The 23118-nt window shown below is 43.0% G+C and overlaps 1 protein-coding gene across 3 annotated transcripts in view; it reads left to right on the forward strand.

Annotated features, from left to right (window-relative positions):
• The window catches only part of HK1 (hexokinase 1), an 85605-nt gene that overhangs the window by 54289 nt on the left and 8198 nt on the right, over positions 1-23118 (forward strand). For all 3 annotated transcript variants that reach the window (XM_053311465.1, XM_053311464.1, XM_053311463.1), the window contains 12 exons: positions 4545-4664; positions 5287-5382; positions 7200-7299; positions 7389-7572; positions 9276-9431; positions 10695-10928; positions 13232-13536; positions 16295-16443; positions 16578-16697; positions 17834-17929; positions 20918-21017; positions 22635-22818. In XM_053311465.1, the coding sequence (XP_053167440.1) occupies positions 4545-4664; positions 5287-5382; positions 7200-7299; positions 7389-7572; positions 9276-9431; positions 10695-10928; positions 13232-13536; positions 16295-16443; positions 16578-16697; positions 17834-17929; positions 20918-21017; positions 22635-22818 (1844 nt within the window). The remainder of the gene's footprint in view (positions 1-4544; positions 4665-5286; positions 5383-7199; positions 7300-7388; positions 7573-9275; positions 9432-10694; positions 10929-13231; positions 13537-16294; positions 16444-16577; positions 16698-17833; positions 17930-20917; positions 21018-22634; positions 22819-23118) is intronic.

The raw sequence follows: 23118 nt of genomic DNA on the forward strand, positions 1-23118 counted from the left end.
TTTGCTGCATTTCTATACTGCCTTTGTGCCAAGGCCATTTACATTTATTTAAATTCTAAACAACAAAATAAACATAACAAAGAAAAAGAGTTGCCATATTTCAGGCCATTGATGGTCTCTTCAGGAGCTGATGGTGTGATCTACTCTTCTGCCCCCACCCCCACCCCGCTCGCTCCTTCCTTCCTGGAAAACAGATCTTAAGTGACTGCCTGGGAAGGTGGGGGAAGGGCCACTCAACATTCCTTTGAGGCCAGAGCTGGTCCATTCAGGCACTGATGATCTCCTGCCCTCAAAGCACACAACCCCTAGGAAGGAGGGGGGAAGGGCTGTCCCAGCTTATCTTACAGTGTTGTACGGATCATGTATGGGAAGCACTCAAAGAGCAAGCGTTAACACCGTGATCTCGAAAGGAGATTGAAATGAGAGGTCTGTTAATAGGACTTAACCTCCATATATCATACATGAGCAAATCACATCCAGCCCTTTGTATTGTAAAATATGAATTGCTGTTTGTTTTTGTGTTTTCATTGGGACCAGATTCAGCCGCATCAAAGGAATGCCATACTTGTACAGCAGAGCTAATATATCTATTGTAAATGAAAGGTCTTTCTCTCTCTTGCTCTTGTATACACACAAATTTGCAATGTGTATATATTTCGCTACCAGCAACTCAGGCTGTAGAAGGTACAAGGATGGGTGGTGAAGCCAAGAAAGGCTGGAGGATTTTATCCTGCTACCTCCACTAAAAGCTTCAGTGTAAGTTACAGGTATTGGAATCTGTTATCATTAATGCTGCCATTTTTTTTAAAGCCTACTTTATACCATCCATTGCCATTTTTCTTGCTTTTCCCAGGATAACCCTTTTCTGGGGTCCTAAATCCTGGCAGCATGGCTAATTGAATCTAAACGATGGTGATGGGCCCTCTTGGCATTTTTTTAGCAAGTCTGTTTGACATCATTGTTGCAAAAAAATCCCACTCTGAGCCAGGAGATCCCAGGCTTGCTGGGCTCTTCTCACCATCTGGCTCTTGAAAACATCAGCCTGGCTACTTCAGCATGCAGATGTGGCATTAGTAAATGGCCTGTGGTCTTGTTGGTTATGAGTAAATGAGAGAGATCCATTTTAATGGAGCTATGGTCAAGATCCTGAATTGTGCCAGTATCTGTGTTCAGACGTGTTCCTATTATCAACACCAAAGTTAGGCTTGCACTCAATAATGAGGACCAGTGCATGTTTTGGATGAATCCTGAAACATATGTCTGAATTCTAGGGCATAAAAGTGATGTTTCAAGTACTTAGAATCTTGGGGCCAGAGTCAAAAGTCCAGGTTCTTGGAACAGGATTTAGGTTTGTTTTCAGATGGGATTCTATATTACAAATTGGATTTGTGCATCATTTGGTTTGGCCTTTCTGTACTGGTTTGACAAATTAGTAAAATAGAACACCTCACTTGGCAGTAGAGGGCAGAAAAGCACACTAGAGGCCAAATTGGTGACATGGTGACAATTTTCAAATGTTTGCTTTGAAGCCTGAGCAATAGAATGCTGTCTCTGTTGAAGACCAGTACTTGAAACTGGATGGACTTTCACTGCACCATTCTGTGCAGTCCTGTCGTATTGGCAGCACAGGCACTAGGCACCAAGACCCATGTCAGCACTGCAGTTGTTTTCTTGTGCTTGTGGCACTGGCTTCTGTGTGACCTCTCATGAATTCTTGGCTATTAAAACCCAAAGCCAGATTATACATCTGGATGTCATGAGTTCTGCTAACAAGGGGCAGGCATTCACAAAGGCATAGGATGCTGCATTAGTTTAGATGGCACAAGCCACTGTTTATAGCCCCACACATAGAGTATAGGGGTGGGATGTCAGATTTTTGAATGGTGTTGCTCCCATCACTCACTTTTGGCAGGCTAGTGATCCAGCCCCAAGCTTTTGGGGATACATGGTCAGTTCCAACCCCATTTCAGGCTTGCTCTTTTTAGACTTTTTTGCCACTTGAGAGTGTTTATATTTTTACTTACTTATTAAAAAGACTTTCTATCCCACTTTTCCGGCCATAACGCCTCCTAAAATAGCTTATAAAACTCAACAATGTAAACACCAAAATGCAGAAATGACAAGGAAAAAGCCAACTAAACTCAACACAGTGTTAACAGTGGCCAAGAGAGTTGTTGCTATAGAACTAGGGCTTCTATGCTTTCAGTGTGAAAAATGAGGATAACTTTTCCCATCACCTGTTTTTTTTCTAAAAATAAGAAAGAGAAAGAAAGGAAGGAGGCCAGATCTACCAACTGACTTGAGTAGGGCAGCTGCAGTGGTGGCCATGGTGCAGTGGAGGCCAGGTCTACCAATTGATTTGAGTGGGCCAGTGGTTGCTGTAGACCTGGCCTCCTGAAGCACTGGGTGGCCTGATCCACCCATTATTTTGGATAGGGAGGCACTCCCACCACACACCTGCCCCATAGACCTGGCAACTGCATGCAGTTGGTACACCCTGGACTCTCATGCCACTGGCCCACAGGTAGCCAGGTCTGCCAGGCAGCCTGCATGCTAGGGTGGGCAGATACTGGACAGCTTGCTTTTCCTAAAGGACATGCCTCTTTTTTTCATGGAAATAAGGACATGCCCAGGAGAAGTGAGGACATATGGTTAGCCCTATATATAAAACCAGCAAGAGAGCCAACTAGTGCTTCTCAGCAGTGCCTGGCAAAACAATTAAGAGAATGCCTTTTCTCCCTCGAAGTAGGAGGTCACAGCTTACAATGGGTAGTCTTCCACTCCTTGCTCCAGATAGACAGGAATTTTTGTGTGAATTATAAGAGAAGGTTAATTTAGAAGAATACAGTAGGATGTCAACAGAATGTTTTATAAAGGATTTGAAGTGTGTTTGGTTTTATTTCATAAGCAGGCAGAAGGCTGAAGTATGACAGGAGCTATTCCGAAGCTCTCTAGTCTGGCTGTATTGTTGTGATGTGCTGCCGTTTCCCACATCAGCAATGTAGTATTTGTCACACCTCTTCCATAGCATGGATAGAGCTACAGTATTGAAATCATAATCCGATCACAGAGCTGTGCATAGTTTGCCTGCATAGTGCTGCATTTTTATTTTTAAACTACGTGTATTAAATATTAAACACATTCTGGGCGTGTGCTTTCAAAGATTGTGGTAAGAAATTGTGCTCAACAATCAGCATTTTGGTTATGATTCAGAAAAGCATTTAGAAGCTGTAAACTGAAAGTGCATGCTTAAAATGCTAAGACCTGGGGAAGCAGGGCTGTACAAATCCCTAGTAGTTACTTTCACATATGACTAAAATTATGTTCAAGACAGCCATATCTCTGTGAAGAGCAACTCCATGATGGCTAGGAGCACTTGGTAAACAAGCTAGGTGTTGCAATTTTGAGATTCTTGAACATTCTTGTTCCTTCTAATCAAGAATTTCCAAGCACCACAAAATCATCCAATATTGGCTCCAATTAAATCTGAGTATTTGATATGGGTTATCATTGTGTGATGTGCAAATACTACTTAACCTCATAAATACAAATATTTGCTTATAGAGGTTTTGACTTTTGCTGATTGCTTACCCTGCCCTAAAGCCAATAAAGCATTCTGTATGGTTTAAAAAGGCACTGAATATCCAGGTTTCAATCCTACATTCTTAACGTCCTATGCGGGCATAATGTTTCCAGTCTCCTAACTGTAGGAATATGCTACAGGCTCATATGTTTCTTCCTGTCCTCTCCCTGTGTGAATTCCTCCTCCCTTCCCTTTTTGAAGCTTGCCATGATTAGTAAGTATTACATGCACATGAAACTATGGTTAGCACAAACCTGGTTCTTACTATGGTTTCAAACTGTTTCGAAGCTAACCATGATCCGTGTGTGTTAACACTAACCATGGCAACTCTGAAAAAGGAGGAAAAGGGAAGTAGGCAGTAGCTTTCATAATTGCCTAAGCATAGTGAGCATGAACATTGTCTGTACTAGGCTTTACTGTCCCATTCTAGCCTATGTTTACCATTCCATTGATTTTAGTAGGACTTGCTTCCAAGTAAGTATGCTTAGGATTGCAGCAGCCTGCCTTATAGTAAAACTCATGAGAATTGTTCATAGAGAAGTCTGATGAGGATTTCCCCACCAGTGTTCTCTCTATTTTTCCCCCTTCTATGTGTGGAATGAGTTTTCTTCTAGGTGGCAGTATCAAGGTGGTGTGTCCACATGTGCATTCAGAATGGGGCCTTCTCAATTCAACTTGAGCAGGATCTAAAATTAACTGAGCGGATATAAAAAAAAAGTGTGAGCACGTGTGCATGCCTTAGAGGGAACACTGTTCCCCACCCCCTATGAGCATTTATTGAAATACATGCCAACAGCCTTAAATCCAAAATGTTGTACAGGTTCATAATGCTGCCACCAAAATAATCCTTATTGGTATGGATTAATTGCATTTTCCATTCCTTTCAGTGATGCTTTAAAGATAAAGATGGAATTAATTTTTTTATCTTAATGCTTTGATGATGTTGCTTTCTTCTCCTCAGCTTTTTGATCATGTTGCTGAGTGTTTAGGAGACTTCATGGAGAAACAAGAAATCAAGGACAAGAAATTGCCAATTGGGTTCACATTTTCTTTCCCATGCAGGCAATCCAAACTCGATGAGGTAAGAGTACATATATCACAGCTGCAGTCATGCGTGGAGTATCTGGAGGGCTGCTAATGTAGCTGATTTGACTTAGTTGTTGCTGTAGGTGCTTGATAAATATTTGCTGCTGTGCTTGTGGTAGTGGTGGTGATGGTTGAAAATATTTTTGCAATATTGTCTATGAACGCTGGTGGAAAACAGTTGAATTGCCATCTCTCAGTAGATAGCCAGAGAGCATACCGTGGAAGCTAAGTGGGTGTAGGCCTGCTTCATGTCTGGGTTGGAGACTTCTGGGAGTCTGATATAAGCTTTGTGTGAAACAATGTAGTGTCTGAACTGAAACCACACATACCTGCTTTAGCATAATTGCTGCAATTCCATTATTGTCGTGCCTCCGAAACATAGTGTCACCGTTGTACTAGGCATATGCAGTGGGGTATGGGTATATTTCTGTTGTCAATATTTGTACAGAGGGAGTAGCATGTGTTAGATTTGCATGTGGGAAATTTGGCAGTGCTTCTGCATGTGCAAACTAGCTCTTAGCTTATTCTAGAAGGAAATTGAAAAGGTGGGTTTGACTTGAAATACAAGTGGAACATCATTTATTCGGACTAATATTTTAGTTGTTCAATTTTCCTAGGGTTATCTGATAACCTGGACAAAGCGCTTCAAAGCAAGTGGAGTTGAGGGAGCAGATGTAGTGAAGCTCCTAAACAAGGCAATCAAGAAACGTGGGGTAAGGGGTATCTTAATAAATAAATTAATTAAATCAATCAGTAAATGCAATAATACGTATGTATAGAGCAGCTGATTTGGGACATAGTTTGCACCCAATGGCCTGCTTTCATTGTTGATTTTTTATTAACAGAGATCTTAAGAATTGTGGGTTATCTGTTAAGAGTTATATGGCCCTCCTCCAGGGGGACCTTATTAGCTAACTGCAGTTATATAACAAAGAGCATTCCAGTGAACTCAATGACCTTGGAGTTAAACAGTCCACTTTGAATCACAGTAGATGGTTTTAAATCCTGCAGCCCAGCCTGATGTGTATTTACTTGGGGAGCAAATCCAACCGAATCCCATAGAACGGGACTTATTCCTAAAATGCATGCATACATTTTTAGTGCCTTGGGAAAAATTTGAATGTGGTGTCTCCACCCCCTCCCGCTGACCTTGTCTGGAGCCTTGGCTTTAACTTGAACCATGCGGGCATCTCATTTGTGAAGCTGAACAACCCGCCTGTGCAAGTGGCCAGCAAATGAGTAGCCCATGCTGGTTTGGGGATACAGTGGGGGAAGAGTTCCCTGTCTATTATGGGGTCAAAACACTAACGTTTTTGACCCCATACTAGATGAAACATTGCTGCTTGTTAATTTTAAAATATAGTCAGAGACAGTTTCTTTCTGGAAAGGAGTGCTGAGGCAGGCAATTCACATTCAAGAAAGGGAGTGCAGCTTATGAGACTTGCTGTTTATTGGGTGCCAAGGTGCAAGTGAGCAAGGAAGACGGTGTATGTTGGGGGGCAGAATGTGCTAGCCTTTTGGGGAGCAGGCTACAAGCTTTCATATTGCATTCTTGCACCACTGCACAGTATTTCAAGGATGCAATGTAAAAGGGAGATAAATAATAATTGGCAATGCTATACTCTGGCACTGTTGATCTCTCTCCCCCACCCCCCACCAAGAACTGGCGCCCTAGGCAACCACCTAGGTCTGCCTAGTGGACAGGCTGACCCTGCTCAAAATTGAAAGTTCTTTTGAGTTAGCTACATCCGGCATGTGCAGGGCACCCTGCATTGCCCCAGCAGTGCCTCAGACTCCTACTTGGTCACAAATTGAGGAGTCTGACTTTGTGGTGGTTAAAATTTATAAGAAGAAAATAGGAAGCTGCCTTCTACTGAGTCAGACCATTGGTCCATCTAGCTCAGTATTGTTCACACAGACTGGCAGCCACTTCTCCAAGGTGACAGGCAGGAGTCTCTACCCGCTCTGTTTTTGAGTTGCCAGGGATGGAACTTGGAACCTTCTGCATGCTGCTGTGCTTGTAGGGATAAAGTCTGTAGTCCACGTGTTGCACGGTCTTACATTGGCATTTTGGATTGGCCTCCAAGGAAGTGCTTGTGGTTTTGCACAAGAGCACAAATGTGCAAATACTTAAAAGATGTCCGCCTGCACTCCAGGAGCTCAACTTACATTGTTTCCATTGTCATTTGCATTCCTGAAGTACTCATGTGCTTCAGGAATACTAACGAGTAGGAATACTTTTGTGCTTCAGGAATACATTTGTGCTCTTGTGCAAGACTGGCACTTTCTTAGACTCCTGCAGCAGTGCAGATTGATTGGAAACATTGGCGTAAGTTTGTGCAACATGTGGGCCAGCAGCTCTAGAGTAATAAGGGCAAAAAAGGGAAAATATGACCTGCTAACTGACCTAAGCAATATATTCATGAAATAGTTTTTACTGACACCTTATGTCATGGTGAAAAGTAGAATATGCATTATTGGGATGTGTTTAAATTGTGTGATAAAAGAACATTTCTGTTTCATTTTAAAGGATTATGATGCAGACATTATGGCAGTTGTTAATGATACCGTAGGAACAATGATGACCTGTGGATATGACGACCAGCGTTGTGAAGTTGGCTTGATTATCGGTATTGACCATCTGGTTCCTTTGCAAAGCATAATGCATATTGGTATTTTCTCTCTTGTTCCGTTGATTAACCCCACTCCCTTTCTTAAGGTACTGGCACAAATGCCTGTTACATGGAGGAAATGAGACACATTGATCTGGTGGAAGGCGACGAAGGGCGGATGTGTATCAATACTGAATGGGGAGCATTTGGAGATGACGGCTTGTTAGAAGACATCCGGACTGAATTTGACAGAGAGATTGACCGGGGTTCCCTTAATCCTGGGAAGCAACTGTAATTGGGGCTATGTGATTATTTTACAAAATGAATCCCAATAACCGCTATATTTCAAGACTGCCTGCGAGATTTACAGGCAAACCTCGCGGATCCAACATGCATGGTTTTGTGTATCTGCGGCCAGGTAACTGACACCTGACCTCAGCATACACGAAAAAACCCTGTTTGCAAGGGGTTAATTGTGTGTATTCGCAGGTTCGGGGTGGTCGAAAATGATCTCCAAGGTCATTTTGTGGCTTGTTTGTTAAACGAGCCACAGAATGACCTTGGAGGTCATTTCCTCCAAGTTCCTCCATGACCTTGGAGGTCTTTTTTTAAACACACACACACACACACACACACACACACACACACACACACACACATGTTTTCATGAAAAAAGTGGATTTGGGACTTTGGGGGGCATTGCTGAATACCTGGAGATCCCCAGAGCAGGGTGGGTGGGATCCCCCCATTCCCCCCCATTTTTAGGGCCCCTTTTTACTGTTTCTGCAGTGTCCAATAACCTAACCCTCTAAGTCCCATTGCCTTAATGATTCTGTATCCATGGTTCTGTTATTTGTGGTTGTAGCAGAAAATGGAACCCCTGCTGATACCAGGGTTCATCTGGTATCATCAGGGTTCATTGCTTTCATCTTCCTGAGCCATGTTCACCCATCTGGCACTATTCACCAGCCCTGTTAGCTGCAGCAGAAAGTTTGCATCTTTACAGTGGCCCAGATATAATCTGGAAGATACCTAAATTGATTTTTCGTTATGACCATTTTGGGGCAACATCCATTCCAGACTAGTTAGTCATGATGAAGCACCATTGAAATCAATGAGACAGGTTAGTCATGACTAATTTAAGCTCCATTAATTTCAACAGAACTTAGACATGATTAAATTAGTCTGGATACTGCCTATCGCTGCTGCTGCTGCTGCTGCTGCTGCTGCTACTACTACTACTACTGCTGTTATCCCATCTCAAAGGTTCATAGTGGAGTTATACTTTATGACTTGGACCCAGAGAACTGTATTTTATTTGTTTTTGCATCTTATATCTCACTCTTCCTTCAAGGAACCCAGAGTGATATACATGGGTTGTTGAGAGGATAAGCATACTCTGTCAGGTAGGTTAGGCTGAGATATAAGTGATTGGCCCACAGTCACCCAGTGAATTTCATGGCTGAACAGGAATTGGAACTCAGGTCTCCTTGGTCTTAGTTCAGCACTCTGACCACTACACCACACTGGCTGTGAGTGAGGTTTTGCTCATACAGTAAGGCTTTCCTGCCTCCTCCTTCCCACTACAGGCTCTGTGGTCCCCAAAACATTGCTCTGCAATGCAACTTGCATTGTTCTGCAAGGAGGGATGCAGTTGGAAGGGGATTTGGTAGCTACTGGGACCGTCCCCTTCCACAAGAAAGGCAGAAGGGCCTTGTGTTTGTGCGAGGGGCTCTCTGGAATCCGGCTCATCCTCTTTTTATCCTCTCATGAGTGTAGGTTAGGCTGGAGAGAGGGGCTTACTCACGGGCACCCAGAGATCCTCATTCTAAGCAAGGATTTGGACCTTAAGGCTGGGTATGCACACTTCGTAGAAATTAGGTTCCACTGAATTTTGTGGGAGTTAGGAGTCAGATTGTAGAATCGGGCTGCACATTTGTGGATTAATCACAAGAGTGTCTTAACGTGGCTTTTCTGGTCTTTTCCTTTCTCAGATTTGAGAAGATGGTCAGTGGCATGTACATGGGTGAACTTGTCAGGCTGATCCTTGTAAAAATGGCAAAAGAAGGTCTGATTTTTGAGGGACGAATCACTCCTGAACTTCTAACCAAAGGAAAATTGGAAACTAAGCATGTTTCTGCCATAGAAAAGTAAGTAACATTGAAGCTTTGCCTATGCTTCAGAGTTGGCATAGTTGTGTAATGAATGGGGTATGTACAGTCTGGTTTTTAAGAACAGTTCCTGGTTGGGCTTTTAAAAACATTTTTATTTTTTGTTTCGTTCTGCTGATTTTTAAATGGCTGTGCTAACATGTCTCTGGCTTCCAAACTGATATTACAAATCTTATTATGAGTTGAAGACTCATGATATATCTCTAATCATTGTATTTTACTTGCATTAATACAATCTGTATGTTGTTTTTATGAACCCACAAGATTCTAAATAATAGTAAGCTGGTGCATTGCATTTCCTTTGCAGTATTCCCCTCGCACCTCTGAAATAGTTGCTACTGCTTGCGGAATAGTTGCTATTGCTTGATTCATCCTTAGAAATGATCATGATATACTGAGTTGAAATGCAATACATTTTTTGTTTCTCAAATCTGTTTCTAAATCATTAGTATGTTTGCCACACTTTTTAAACTATCTCTGCAATCATGAGGACCAGAACCCTACCTTCTTTTCTTTTTGAAATGAAATCTGAAGTTCTCAGGAGTTTTAGCAAAACCAGTGAGCCATACTCCAACATCTTGAAGGTCATGTCCTGCTAATTGTTGTTTTGCCCCCTCCTGGGATAACTCTACAGTATCTCAACTGAAGAGAGAGCAAGAGAGCCACTAAAAGAGGCTATAGATTACAGATCTGCTTGGTCACCAAATTATACTTTGACCCTGTATTTACCAAAGTATTTGCTCTTTTATCCAGCATTTTAGCACCACTGACCTCTGCAGTCATTTTACTAGGTGTATTGTAGCAAGTTTCAAATATATAGTCATATCTCCATCCTTACCTTTCTGTGGCCTTTTTTGCAAAATCATGAAGAATTGTTTGAACAAGGATATAGACTTGGACAGAGTCACTTTCCCAGATACTTTTCAGTTGAGTGTTATCCTGCCCACATATATCTGATTTTAAAGAAAAGGAAATATTGTTGTGGCAGAGGAGACAATCCTACTGCATAACTCTCAGGAACATATTTTGGGAAGGCAAAGAGCACTTACAGGGCAGGGGAGGGCAGTGAAAGTCACCCCCCACCCCCATGCATGCACTTTGCTGCTTGACAAGACTTGGCTAGGAGTAGCCTCTCTGCCTGTCAGCCACCATCCCTGGATGAGAACCCTGCCAGATCATGTTGCAGTGTCACACATTTTATAAGTTTGTAATAGGTTCCACTCCTGTAATTTCTCTTCTTAGGAGCAAGGAAGGTTTGCAGAAAGCCAAAGAGATACTGACACGTCTTGGGGTTGAGCCCTCCCATGAAGACTGCATTGCTGTCCACCATGTATGCACAATAGTTTCATTCCGCTCTGCAAACCTGGTGGCTGCTGCTCTGGGAGCCATCCTGTGCCAGCTGCGGGACAATAAGGGAGTTGGCCGTCTGCGTACCACGGTGGGGGTTGACGGCTCCCTTTACAAGATGCACCCACAGTAAGTTCCTGTGCAGTTTCCATAATTATCCCTTGGCACCTGTTAGGGATCGTCTCATGCAAAGGTCAAATATGTAGCACCTCAAGCTGGCATTTGGGTCACGTGTGCTCCAGACGTGAGCTAAATAAACAGAACTCTTGATATCGATGAAAGAAAGTGGGTTGTTAATGTTGCAGGCTGGAGCTTTCAAAAACTAGGGTCATAGGATCCAACCCAATACTTGCAACTGTTTGCTGCATGTGGCAATCACTAAAGCTGGATTCTCACGTAAGCTTTGTAAGCTAGGAAAGGAGTGCTCTGTTTGTTTTCATGTGGAGAGCTGCTTGAAGCAGACAGTGGTTTGGATTTTACGAAGAGTGAGTAGAAAGCAGCTCACACAAGGGAACTTCTCCATTTTCCTCCCCACAGCAGCCCCTTGCACCCTTCCAAAGCCTCTCCTGAGTATTGGGGGAACCTTCCAGAAGGATGTGGGATGGGTCATCAAGGCTGTAGAGGGAGGTGGTTGAGGGGAATTGCCAAAAGAATCAGACAGAGGCAGCTTGTGCAAGGCATATTGAAGCTCATCAGTTCCTCCACTCACCATTTGACAGTTTTTCTCTTCCCCTCTAGCCTTCCAAGCCCCTCCAGAGGGTATCCTAACCTGCAAGAGCGGCCATTGTGGGTGCAGCGGGGTGCTGCAGGGAAGAGGGTGAGGGGAACTTTCCTTGTGCTAGCTTCCTTCTCCTGTTGCGTCATAGGTTCCAACCCAATACTTACAACTATTTGCTGCACGTGGCAATGACTAAAGGTGGATTCTCACATGCCTGTAACATGCAGTAATTTGTGTCTCTTGTTTTTTCTAGGTATGTTATATCATGCATATATACGCACATGCAAGGGGGTAACCTTAGATAATACACAGAGCAACACCACAAACTGTAAAGTGGCCATGGAGTGGTGGGGTCTCTACATGTATACATGACTCCCTTACACGAGGGGTGGGGGAGGATAACTTGTCTGGGAACAACTGTGATTAGTGAATGTGTTTATCTACCCCTAGGCTATTGCTCATGCCAACCATTTCTTACATTGGGCAATCTGGTTCATAGTATTTGAAGAGCATCTGAATGGAGGAGCCCAGCATTTGAAGAGTACCCCATATTCCAATTCCATTGATTGTGGATAGAAATTGGTCCATAGCTCTTCCAGAAATGTGATTCATAGATTGCTTAAGATAACACAAGTTGAACTAAAGCTGTCTTTGTTCCATTAATGTCAAATCAATAATTTGAATTAAGCAGGTTTTGGTACAATTACTCCTGCTCAGTGGATGATGAATAAGCTGATCACTATAATCCTAATCACTTTTATTTGGGAGTAATTGCTTTCAGTAGAATTTAACTGCTAAGTAACTTTGCTTGGGGTTATAACTTTTGACTGCTAAATTCAGCTGATGTCTGTAGAGAAGAACTGCATAGGTCAGCTGAATAATGCAGTTCTTTCCATCACAGGTATTGTTCTACCTTGGGGATGACAATACTAGCTTCAGAAGGAACTGGTCATCTGGGGCGAAATGAAACATGCATGCAAATGTGTACTATAGGGGTATACTTCCAACTCTGCCCCTTTCATTGTCAAAGACAGTAGGATATGTTGAGGGGAACCCAGTTGGGTCTGGAGGAAGTGGAACTCTCACTATTCCCCCACATCCTGTTTTCCCACTAAAAATCACTCTCCAGAAGTGCCGATTTGTCCTTGAAGCAAAGTGAACCTCTCCCATCTCATATACTTTGGTCCTGACTGAGTTAGTGTTCATTCTCTCTCCTCCCCCACCCACCAGATACACCCCGCATGGCTGTTTTTCCCCAAAAAAGTGGCACTTCCGGCTGAAAACAAGCACTTGTGTGTATGTGTAGTTTAGCAGGACAAAAAAGGTAGCACCAAAACCAAATGGAGCATAATCCATGTGTTTTGAGCAACAACTCTTCATCAGGGGAAAACATTTGAAAAACAGTAGGTGTTTCTGAGACGCAAAAACCCTGTCATTGACATTTAATTTGGCCCTCAGCTTATGCACATGATGCTTCTATCTACAGAAGTTATTTGTGTAGTGAGGGATCAGTCTAGGAAAATGTTACCTACTATCCTTCAAACAACGTGGATTAGGGTATAATTACCCTGTGCTTTCGTGTCCTGAGATGTGTGCTACTGTCAGAGCGGCTGCTATGAGATGAGCTAGACCTTTGACCTGTCCTAGTGAATGTTTGTCTTCTATATTTCATTTAATTCTAAAAGGAATTGGTGGTATTGTTTTGTTTCTGCAGATACTCTAGACGTCTGCAAAAAACGGTGAGACGCTTAGTGCCTGACTCTGAGGTGCGTTTTTTGCTGTCTGAAAGTGGCAGTGGGAAGGGTGCTGCAATGGTGACAGCTGTCGCCTACAGGCTGGCTGAGCAGCACCGGCTCATCACAGAGACCCTGGCTGAATTCAAGCTGACCAATGAGCAGCTGCTTCAGGTGAAGAAGAGGATGCGCGTGGAAATAGAAGCTGGCCTTAGGAAGAAATCTCACGACCACGCAAAGGTCAAAATGCTGCCCACCTTCGTCCGCAGCACACCCGATGGAACAGGTAGCTAAATGCTCGATGTGGCTTTTTTAAAAATAGTCTACTCAGTTTTATTTCATTCAAGTGCGGTATTGGAGAGTGGTGGGGGAAAGCTGAAGTCTGGGATCCAAACATGAAGTGTGTGCTTTCCACACGTGTTTGGTGGGGGTTTTTTGGTACAAAAACGCTGCTTTTGTAGCAAGTGTTCAAAGTGGCCAGTAGCTATATGGCCAATTTGAATGAATTGTTCTGTCCGAAAAGTGGCTTTAGGGGGAAACCCCAAATGTCTGATGAAAAGGGAAGCTTTTTACAGAGCTTCTGGAATTGCAAGCGGTGTTTCCTCTTCAGAATTTCTCTTCATCCCCCCTCCCCCCACCCTACATTCTTTTGTTGTTGAGACTTCCCTGAGTTCAAAAAGCAGTTTCCAGGAGAGTGTTCCACGAGGGAAAATAGCTTGCACACACACACACACACATTCTTATATCTGGTTACCAAGCTGCTTTGTGAAATGGCGATGGGGGAGTGGGGATGTTAAAGAGCAGTTTGGTGGTTCTGGATAAGCATTTTCTGAAGAGAGAATCTGGAGCCAAACTAGATGATATTGGAAAATGTTGTTGGAATCTCATGTTTGCGATTTCCCCAAACCCTTTTCTTTACAAAAAGCAGCCATGAGGGGGCGAGGGCTCCAGTTTTTTCAGAACTGCAGCACAGAAGCAAAAGGTGGGAGATTAGCTTTTTGTCTGGGGCCATTTCATGTTAAAATGCACCGCCCCCAGCTGGAATTTAGCAGCCTTGGGGAAGTGACTGCCAGAGAGAAGTGATGTACACAAAAGGAATAACCTCCCCCACCCTGTGCTGTTATGTCTTAGCCAGTTTGGGGCTCTGCAAAGCTGCTTTAGGTAAATATAAAAGAAAGATCACAGGAAGTCCTAAGCACATAGTTTAGCCCTGAAGAATGAAATGTGGGGTGTCCCAATTTAAAAGCTGAACAGGTTTTTGAATCCAAACGGGTGAATGCAAACTATAGCTCTAGTCTGTACACAGGTACAGTCACTTCCTATCAGTATCCTGCACCTGAGGGGCCTGTGTCCAGGTTCACATAAAATGAATGCAGTTACAGTCATTCACCCACAAACAAACATTGACATGTATACAGACATCTGTACACCATACATTATAGCAATAGCAATAGCACTTACATTTATATACCGCTTTATAGCCGGAGCTCTCTAAGTGGTTTACAATGATTTAGCATATTGCCCCCCAACATTCTGGGTACTCATTTTACCGACCTCGTAAGGATGGAAGGCTGAGTCAGCCTTGAGCCCCTGGTCAGGATCGAACTTGTAACCTTCTGGTTACAGGGCGGCAGTTTTACCACTACGCCACCAGGGGCTCTTATTATAATGCCTGAATGATCCTTAATGAGCATCAGTTCTTTAAATATCCTAGAACAGCATCCTCATTCCAAGGTGGTGGTGACTTCTATCGACCCTAAGTAGAGCACCCTGACTAATAGTTTATTAGATCTGTATGAAGCTTTGGCTGAAGCCAAAGACTCTGCACAGCCCTCCTTGCACTGCGCAGAGGCAACTGCTCCCACTCTACAGTACTGCAATTTGCCCAGTGCTGGTGGGGCGCCCAGTTGAGCCCCACCATCATCTTGGAAGGCATATATGGAGAGCTGGGAAACGTAGTCCGTATCGGCCATATCCCCAGAACTCTGTGAGGAAAAGGCTGGTGAGAACTGCACTTCCCAGCTCTCTGTGCATGCCTCCCCAGACATCCCTGGGGCTTGACAGGGCTCTCTTAAAGGGGTCTCACATTGAAGGTTCTTTGGCAAAATGGCCCCCACTTGAGAAATAGTGAAAATCACCACCCTAGAATAAACCATCAGAAGCAGAAAATCAAATCACAGTTGCAATTCTACCCCCCTTTCCCCCCGCACACTGTTTTTAACTCAGAATGGTGGGCTTATTGAAATATAATGTAGTTCCTATCCTGTCATAAGACTTGCACTGATTTGTCTGGTACTGGTTCACATGAACCATATTTAATTTGTTTAAGTTTTTTGGTTTAATTTTGGAATGTGAAACTGGTCCTGTGAATGTTCAGATGTGTGTTTGTGGCTCAGCGTATCTTGGCTCAACACACTTTTGGAAGGTTTCCCAGCAATACTTGAATTGTTGGAAGGGAACGGTAAGAAAACTATAAATATCCCTGACTCTTCTCCTACCGACCTCCACCAATTTAGCCAAGCCAAATACCCTCTGTAAAGTAAGTAAAGTGTGCCGTCAAGTCAATTTTGACTCCTGGCGCCCACAGAGCCCCGTAGTTTTCTTTGGTAGAATACAGGAGGGGTTTACCATTGCCGCCTCCCACGCAGTATGAGATGATGCTTTTCAGCATCTTCCTATACCGCTGCTGCCTGATATAGTACCAGTGGGAATTCGAAGCAGCAGCCTTCTGCTTGTTTAGTCAAGCATTTCCCCACTGCACCACTTAAGGTAGTTCAGTACTCCCTGTAGCCTTCAAAAAACCAGACGGGCTATCCCTTTCAATAGAAATGGAGCAGCAGCACCATCTGCTGGCGATCCAGTTTCTCTTGCCTTCTTAGAGAATACTTGCATAATAGAGAATACTTTCTGCTCTTTTGAGTAAATCCCTTCGTTTTGAACACAAAGTCCCTCTAAAGAGATTCAGTCCTCCCTCTTGCAATCCTAAGTAAACAATGTTGGGGGAGAAACTGCAAGCTTACATGATCAAAATGCTTTGTTTGCAGAGAATGGAGACTTTCTGGCTCTGGATCTTGGAGGAACAAACTTTAGAGTTTTGCTTGTGAAGATCCGAAGTGGTAAAAGGAGAATGGTGGAAATGCACAATAAAATATATGCAATTCCTATAGAGGTTATGCAGGGGACTGGAGAAGAGGTAAGTATTCAGAAGCCATGGATTTTATATTAGTATGAACTCTCAAAGACTGCAGAGTGCATGCTTTCTCTCCCCTTCCCACTTCAAATAATGTGCCTGCTTGTGACATATATTTATTTTTGTATTTTTAAAAGCTGTTTGATCACATTGTTTCCTGCATCTCGGACTTCCTGGATTACATGGGAATAAAAGGTGCACGACTACCTCTTGGCTTTACATTTTCTTTCCCTTGCAAACAGACAAGCTTAGATGCTGTAAGTTATTATTGGTTTCTATATAATTCAACTTTTCATTATGTATTTTGAAGATGGATTTTCAGTTGCAATTTATGAATTGAATAGCAGTATAGGAAATAAATCCTATCCTCTTTGGCAGCAGGGAAGGAGGAAGGTGGGAGATCCTTTAGTTAAATCCACCCTCTGACTCCTCTGAAATTTAGCCAAGCCACACACCCCTGAAGCTTTCTCAAAACAGTAACTAAGATGGTCATAACAAAAGAAAAGGGGCCTAGTCCCACTCTGGGCTGTCTTGTAACTTGAGCATTGTCTGGAAGTTATTATTTCACTTGCTTAACCAAAATATTTGTTAGGAGCAGGAGAATCTCCAGTTTTAGGTTAATCGTTAGGTGGGAAGAAAAGCATTATACCAGTGTATGGTAGACCCTTGCAGATGTGCAGATTGTTGACACAGATATAGAATGAATTAGCGAGCCTTCCTTCTGTTGGCATGTTTCTGTGGTAAGCAGAAAATACACTGCAAACCACTCTTGGGCTGATCCTAGATCAATTGTAATGTTAAGTTCTGACTTGTGCTGAAATTTGAGGCCTTTGAGAAGTAGTGCTGAAATTGAGACCCATTTGGTACATGTGGCTGTCTCAGACTTGTCTAGCTCAGGGATTCTCAACATTGGGTCCCCAGGTGTTATTGGACTTCAGCTCCCATAATCCCCAACTAAAGGCCACTAGGGCTGAGGATTATGGGAATTGAAGTCCAATAACATCTGGGGACCCAATGTTGAGAATGCCTGGCTAGCTGACCCATGTTTCCATGGTAACATCTATCTAGTGAAAGAAGACACATGACATCACCACAGATTTTGTCTATCCCTGCTCCACTCCATTGGCTAATATGTGTGCTGGGCAGGGAAATTCTGAGCCCTATAATGTTCCTCTATGCATTTTCATTCACTAGATGTTACTAGGCCATCCGTTCCCCGTGAATTTGGGGCTTGGCCACAACTACTACTTAAAATCCCCATGGCAGGAACCCTTGACACCATAGTGTCTTCATCAGCTGACTGGATCCATTATTGCTCCTGGATGCCTATTTCCAGTTTGTTCTAAGATGACAATAAATGGGGTCAGAAATGGAATGTCTTTTTCCTTTTCAGGGCATCCTTCTGAATTGGACCAAAGGCTTTAAGGCTACTGACTGTGAAGGAGAAGATGTTGTTAATTTGTTAAGGGAAGGAATTAAACGAAGAGAGGTGAGGCTTTGCTGTGTTGACTTCAAGTAAAATGTGTAGCTGGCATTGATCATTTTAAAATTAATGCACTTGTATGCTTATGAGTTGCTCATACACTTGCCAAAACCTGTTTGTTGCTAGAAGTGGAGTAAGTATTTGAAAGTAAAGACACATCTCAGTGGCCTTTGATACCATCAGCCATGGTATCCTTCTAGATTGCCTTTGTGACAGAAAGGACTTTAGGAACTCCCCCTTTCCCTCAAAATACCTCACTTTATTATTTAATCTGCTGCCATCATCTACCCACTTTAGGGTAGGGGGAGAGATCCATTTAAAAAAACAAAAACAAGCCAAACCCTAGCTTTGTGTGGGTGTTGGGATAGGAATAGACAAGCAGAGGCAAGATGTAAATGAATCAAAACAAAATAACTTTATTGTAGGGAACAGAAAAAGATGAAACTTTGTGGTAATATAGAATATGCTAATGTTGTTTGCTTGTTACAGTTACAGAGAAGTGAAGGGAGGAAGTAAGTGTGGGCTGAATTAGCACTTTCCCTTAAACGAGTTCCAAAGCCAACTACCCTCTGTAACACTCCATAATTTTATCTGATAAAATCCTTCTCCCTTTGCCAATTCCCCTAAAGTGACCTGACCCCACCCCAGTTCATCTCACAGAACTGGAGGAATTCTTCTTTCACAGCCTCCTTGAGCTCACACGTTCTTAGGACACATCTAAAGGTGCTTCTCCTGAGGAACTCCTTCCCTCCAAGCCCTTCCTCTTGCTCCTCCTCTTGGTCAGGACAAACACAGCTTTTCCTGGCCTTGGATCTTGTCCTCCCAGACACCCTCTGGCTCTCCCGGCCAACTGCCACTTCCCACTCTCTCAGGCTGCTGCTTCTCCTTTCCTCTGCTGACTTAATACCAAAAGTCTCTTTCTCTTTTGTCTTTACCTGAAGATCTTTTCCCAGAGTCTCTCCACTATTTGGAAGACTGGGTCATAAATCCAGCTTCTGATTCATCCAGAGCTTTTCTTCTTCTTCTCCTTCTCCTTCTCCTTCTCCTTCTCCTTCTCCTTCTCCTTCTCCTTCTCCTTCTCCTTCTCCTTCTTCTTCTTCTTCTTCTTCAAATTCACCCCTTTCTGAGGCATGAAATTTGCAGATCTAGAGGTGTTCAAACTTTTTCTCAGACAAGTGTCCTCCATAAACCAATACTTCATCCCCCAGTGATTGACAGCTCCAACAATGTATCTCTGTCTTTCACTGTAGGGCTTAACCTGTCATTTCTCCCTTATATGTGGACTGAGAGCGGGGGGGGGGGGAGGAGGATCCAGCATTATAAACAACAAATTAACTCTGTAAAGCCTGAGCCAAAGTGAATTTTCCACAGACTTGCAGGGATGAGTCCAGGGGCATGGTTATGGTGACTCTGGTCCTTCCTGGAATGGCGATTCCAGAAGGTGGAGCTGGAGGACTTCTGGGCTTTGGCCTATGGCAGCCTGCAAGATTCAGGCTTCTCCCCCATTCTCTTCAGCATTTACATGAAATCACTGGGGGAGGTCATCTAGCAGTTTGGTATTGAGTGACATCAGTATGTGGATGACACCCAGCTATGTATATCTGTACTGTCCCCAGCTGGAGATCTTATAAATCTTCTGAACTGGTGTTTGGAGGCATTGAAGGGCTAGGTGTGGGTTAACAAACTGAAATTAAATTCATACAAGATAGAGGGTCTTCTGGTCAGGAGAACTATTGATTCACAGATGGTATATCAGTCTGTTATGGAATGGATTGCACTCCCCTTGGAGGAGCAGGTTTGCAGCTTGAGAGTCCTTCTGGATCTGATTTTTGAGCCTGGATGGCTAGGTGATGACTGTGGTCCAGGGGGCCCTTGCCCAGATTTAGCTTGTGTGCCAGCTGCATCCATTTCTCTTTCAGTCAGACCTGGCCATGGTTATCCATGCCCTTGTTACATTGTGTTTGGACTACTGTAAGACACTGTGCTGCTCTTGAAAACCTTTTGGAAGCTACAACTGGTGTAAAATGAGACTGGGAGAGTGTTGACATGGACCGGGCTCTCAGAAGATATAACACCTATTCTGGTGCAGCTGCATTGACTGCCAGGTTGCTTCTAGGCACAATACAAGGTGCTGGTCATGGCCTTTATAGCTCTGAGCAGGTTGGATCCTAGGCACTTGAAGGATTGCCTTCCCCTGCATGAATATGGTGTATGAGAGAGGTGAGGTAGGATTTAAATGGAAAAAACAAACAAATCTGATTGGAGCTGGAAGTGAGAGGTGGGCAGCTAGTGAGTCTAAGTTCACCTGAACCCTGGCAGCATCTCCTGGTAGGGCTGGGAAAGACTCCTGCTTGAAACCTTGGAGAACTGCTGCCAATCAGTGTAGACAATACTGAGCTAGATAGACTAATAGTCTGACTCAGTATAAGGCAACTTCCTATGTTCCTAGCCCCACATATAAAGTTTTGGAATGAAGAAGCTCTCAGGAAATATTTTACAATATATTTGCACTTTTGTAAGTATTATTCAGTTGAGGGTGGTAATGTGATTATATGCTTAGCCATCCTGAGTTATTGTTTCATGTACATTTTCTCATATCCTGACTATACAAGTTAAGCGGGGATGACTCTGTTTTAAAAGAACAATACAACCCGCCCCCCGCTTTATCTCCATAAAACTGAGTAAAGAAGATATTGCACTGGTATAGCAATATGGATACATATAGCAAAAATGCATCACAGAACATAATGAGACTTAATAGTAATGGTTTTAATATTGATGAGGTTTGGTATCGCAGTGGCCATTTCTTGAAGCTTACTAGGAAATTAGGACATCATCATGAAAGTAACGCTGCTGCACTTTGAAATAAAACTGTTCTTTTGCAAAGATATTTGTAAATGGCAGATATGGATTTGGTCCCCAATATTCGGTAGTGAAAATTGCTCTGTCATACTGCAAGAAAAACAATTGTGGTGTCAAATTGTTTCTTTAAAGGAATTTGACTTGGATGTTGTGGCAGTAGTGAATGATACAGTTGGGACTATGATGACTTGTGCCTATGAAGAGCCAAATTGTGAAATTGGACTCATTGTGGGTATGTATGAGACTTAAAACTTGGTTTAAATATCATTTAAAAAACCCATTTATTCAGAGTGATTTCATCAACTGGAAATTTATCTGAATGTTAGTTTATGATTAATTATATTGGATGTGTGGTTGTGAAATGTAATAATTCTGATGTTGACCAGCTCTCTTTCTAATGCAACCAAGTGGTCTGAGGCAAGTCTTAGAGAGCGTCTTCTTCTACATGATCCCCACCACACGTTATGATCATCTGAGAAGGTCCATCTCCAGTTACCACTGGTTCATCTGGTGGCGATTCAGAGGCAGGCCTTCTCTGTAGTTGCCCTGGGGCTGTGGAATGCACTCCCGGCAGAATTCCATAATCTGAGTTCATTGCTGGCCTTCAGGAAAGCCCTTGGCCTAGCCTTCCAGGGTTTTTAATTTGTTGTAAATTAACTGCTGTAAATGATTCTCCAGGGTTTTTAAATGTTTAAATGTTTTAACTGTTAATTAGTTCATGCTGTTTTTATAATTTTGATTTTAATTGTTTTGTTTTTATTTTGATGTAAACCACCCTGAGCCATTTTTGGAAGGGCGGTATATAAACTGAATGAATGAATGAATAAGTCTGTTTGCAAACTAGTTGTATTTCAATGGGAAATGCAAGAGAAATTTGACTCATTTTAAATAGGATTTTGTCAAATAACTGATTGGTAGAGCACATGCTTTGTAGGCAAAATATATTCCTGGCCTCTCCACTTAAAGATCTGAGGCATTAGGGTTGAGAAAACCCTTGCCTGAGAGCTGTTGCTAGTTGGACTGTATAAGTATACCATCATGACTCGTTGGCACATTGCCAAACTCTTATCTTCTACATAGTGTCATTTGTCATCCCTTTTATTACATGATCCCCAGTTCTGGAATTGTCCATACGGCTGATCTAGGAAGTATTGCCTGTCTCAGTTGACTGCAATGTTTGCCTGCAGTATTTTTGTTTGTTTTTAAAATATATCCTTTCATTAAAAGGATTTCCCCAGGTGCACGGTGTGTGTGTAATTATCCAAGTGTGTTTATCTACATAACCTTATGACAGCATCCTTTTCACTGTGTGTTCCCTGATTGACTGGGAACACATGTGTGACTGATCAGAGGAAAACACGGAAGTAACAAAAAGCGGATTGTCGGGGTGTGTGTGTGTGCGTGCACCAAAGAACCAACTGATGGGAGGGAAACTGCAATAAAGGAGACTGAAACAAATGAACTTTCTCTTTGTGCTGGGTTTGTGGTGTGTGTGTGTGTGTGTGTGTGTGTGTGTGTGTGTGTGTGTGTGAGAAATACTATTCTTCTTTGATCTTGGTGCAGCACACTGATGGGGCTTGCACATGCACTGAGGCCACAGTCAGAACCTTCTAGACTTGAAGGGCATGGAAAAACATGGGGAGTGCTCTAGAGTGCCACCTGTTAACCACAGTCGGCTGTGAAACCACTTGCCTAGCACTATAGAAGTATGATTGTTCCATCCCAAAACAGTGTCATTAAATATTATTTGTGTATTTGAATTTGTGTTCTGCTCTATCCTAGAATCACTTGGAGGGTAACAACAAAATCTGATGATCTGATATTGAATCTAATTATATCCTTGTCCTAGGAACTGGCAGCAATGCATGTTACATGGAGGAAATGAGAAATATAGAGATGGTAGAAGGAGAGCAGGGAAGAATGTGTGTGAACATGGAGTGGGGTGCGTTTGGAGACAGTGGATGCCTAGATGACATCAGGACGATCTATGACAAAGCTGTTGATGAATACTCATTAAATAGTGGCAAGCAAAGGTATTACTTACTGAAATGTGGTGAGAGAAGTGAAATGAAAACTTGTGAATCATAATCCAGTGTCATGGGATGGTGGTGGTGTCATAACTGGATCATAAGACCACACCCCCACACACATACATGTCTCCCCTGGCAAAGCTTACTCTCAGAATTTGGGTGCATGGAGGTGACAGAGCTGGTAGTGCTATGGCATACTTTTTGAGGCCCCAAGAAAGGAACCCAGGGAATAGAGAATCCCACAGTAAATTGGAACCAAGACCTATTGGCTGTGTATGACCAGCAAGGGGGGGGGGGGAGAAG

The sequence above is a fragment of the Hemicordylus capensis genome, chromosome 3 (genome assembly GCF_027244095.1).
Source record: "Hemicordylus capensis ecotype Gifberg chromosome 3, rHemCap1.1.pri, whole genome shotgun sequence".
Classification (NCBI taxonomy): Eukaryota; Metazoa; Chordata; class Lepidosauria; order Squamata; family Cordylidae; genus Hemicordylus; species Hemicordylus capensis.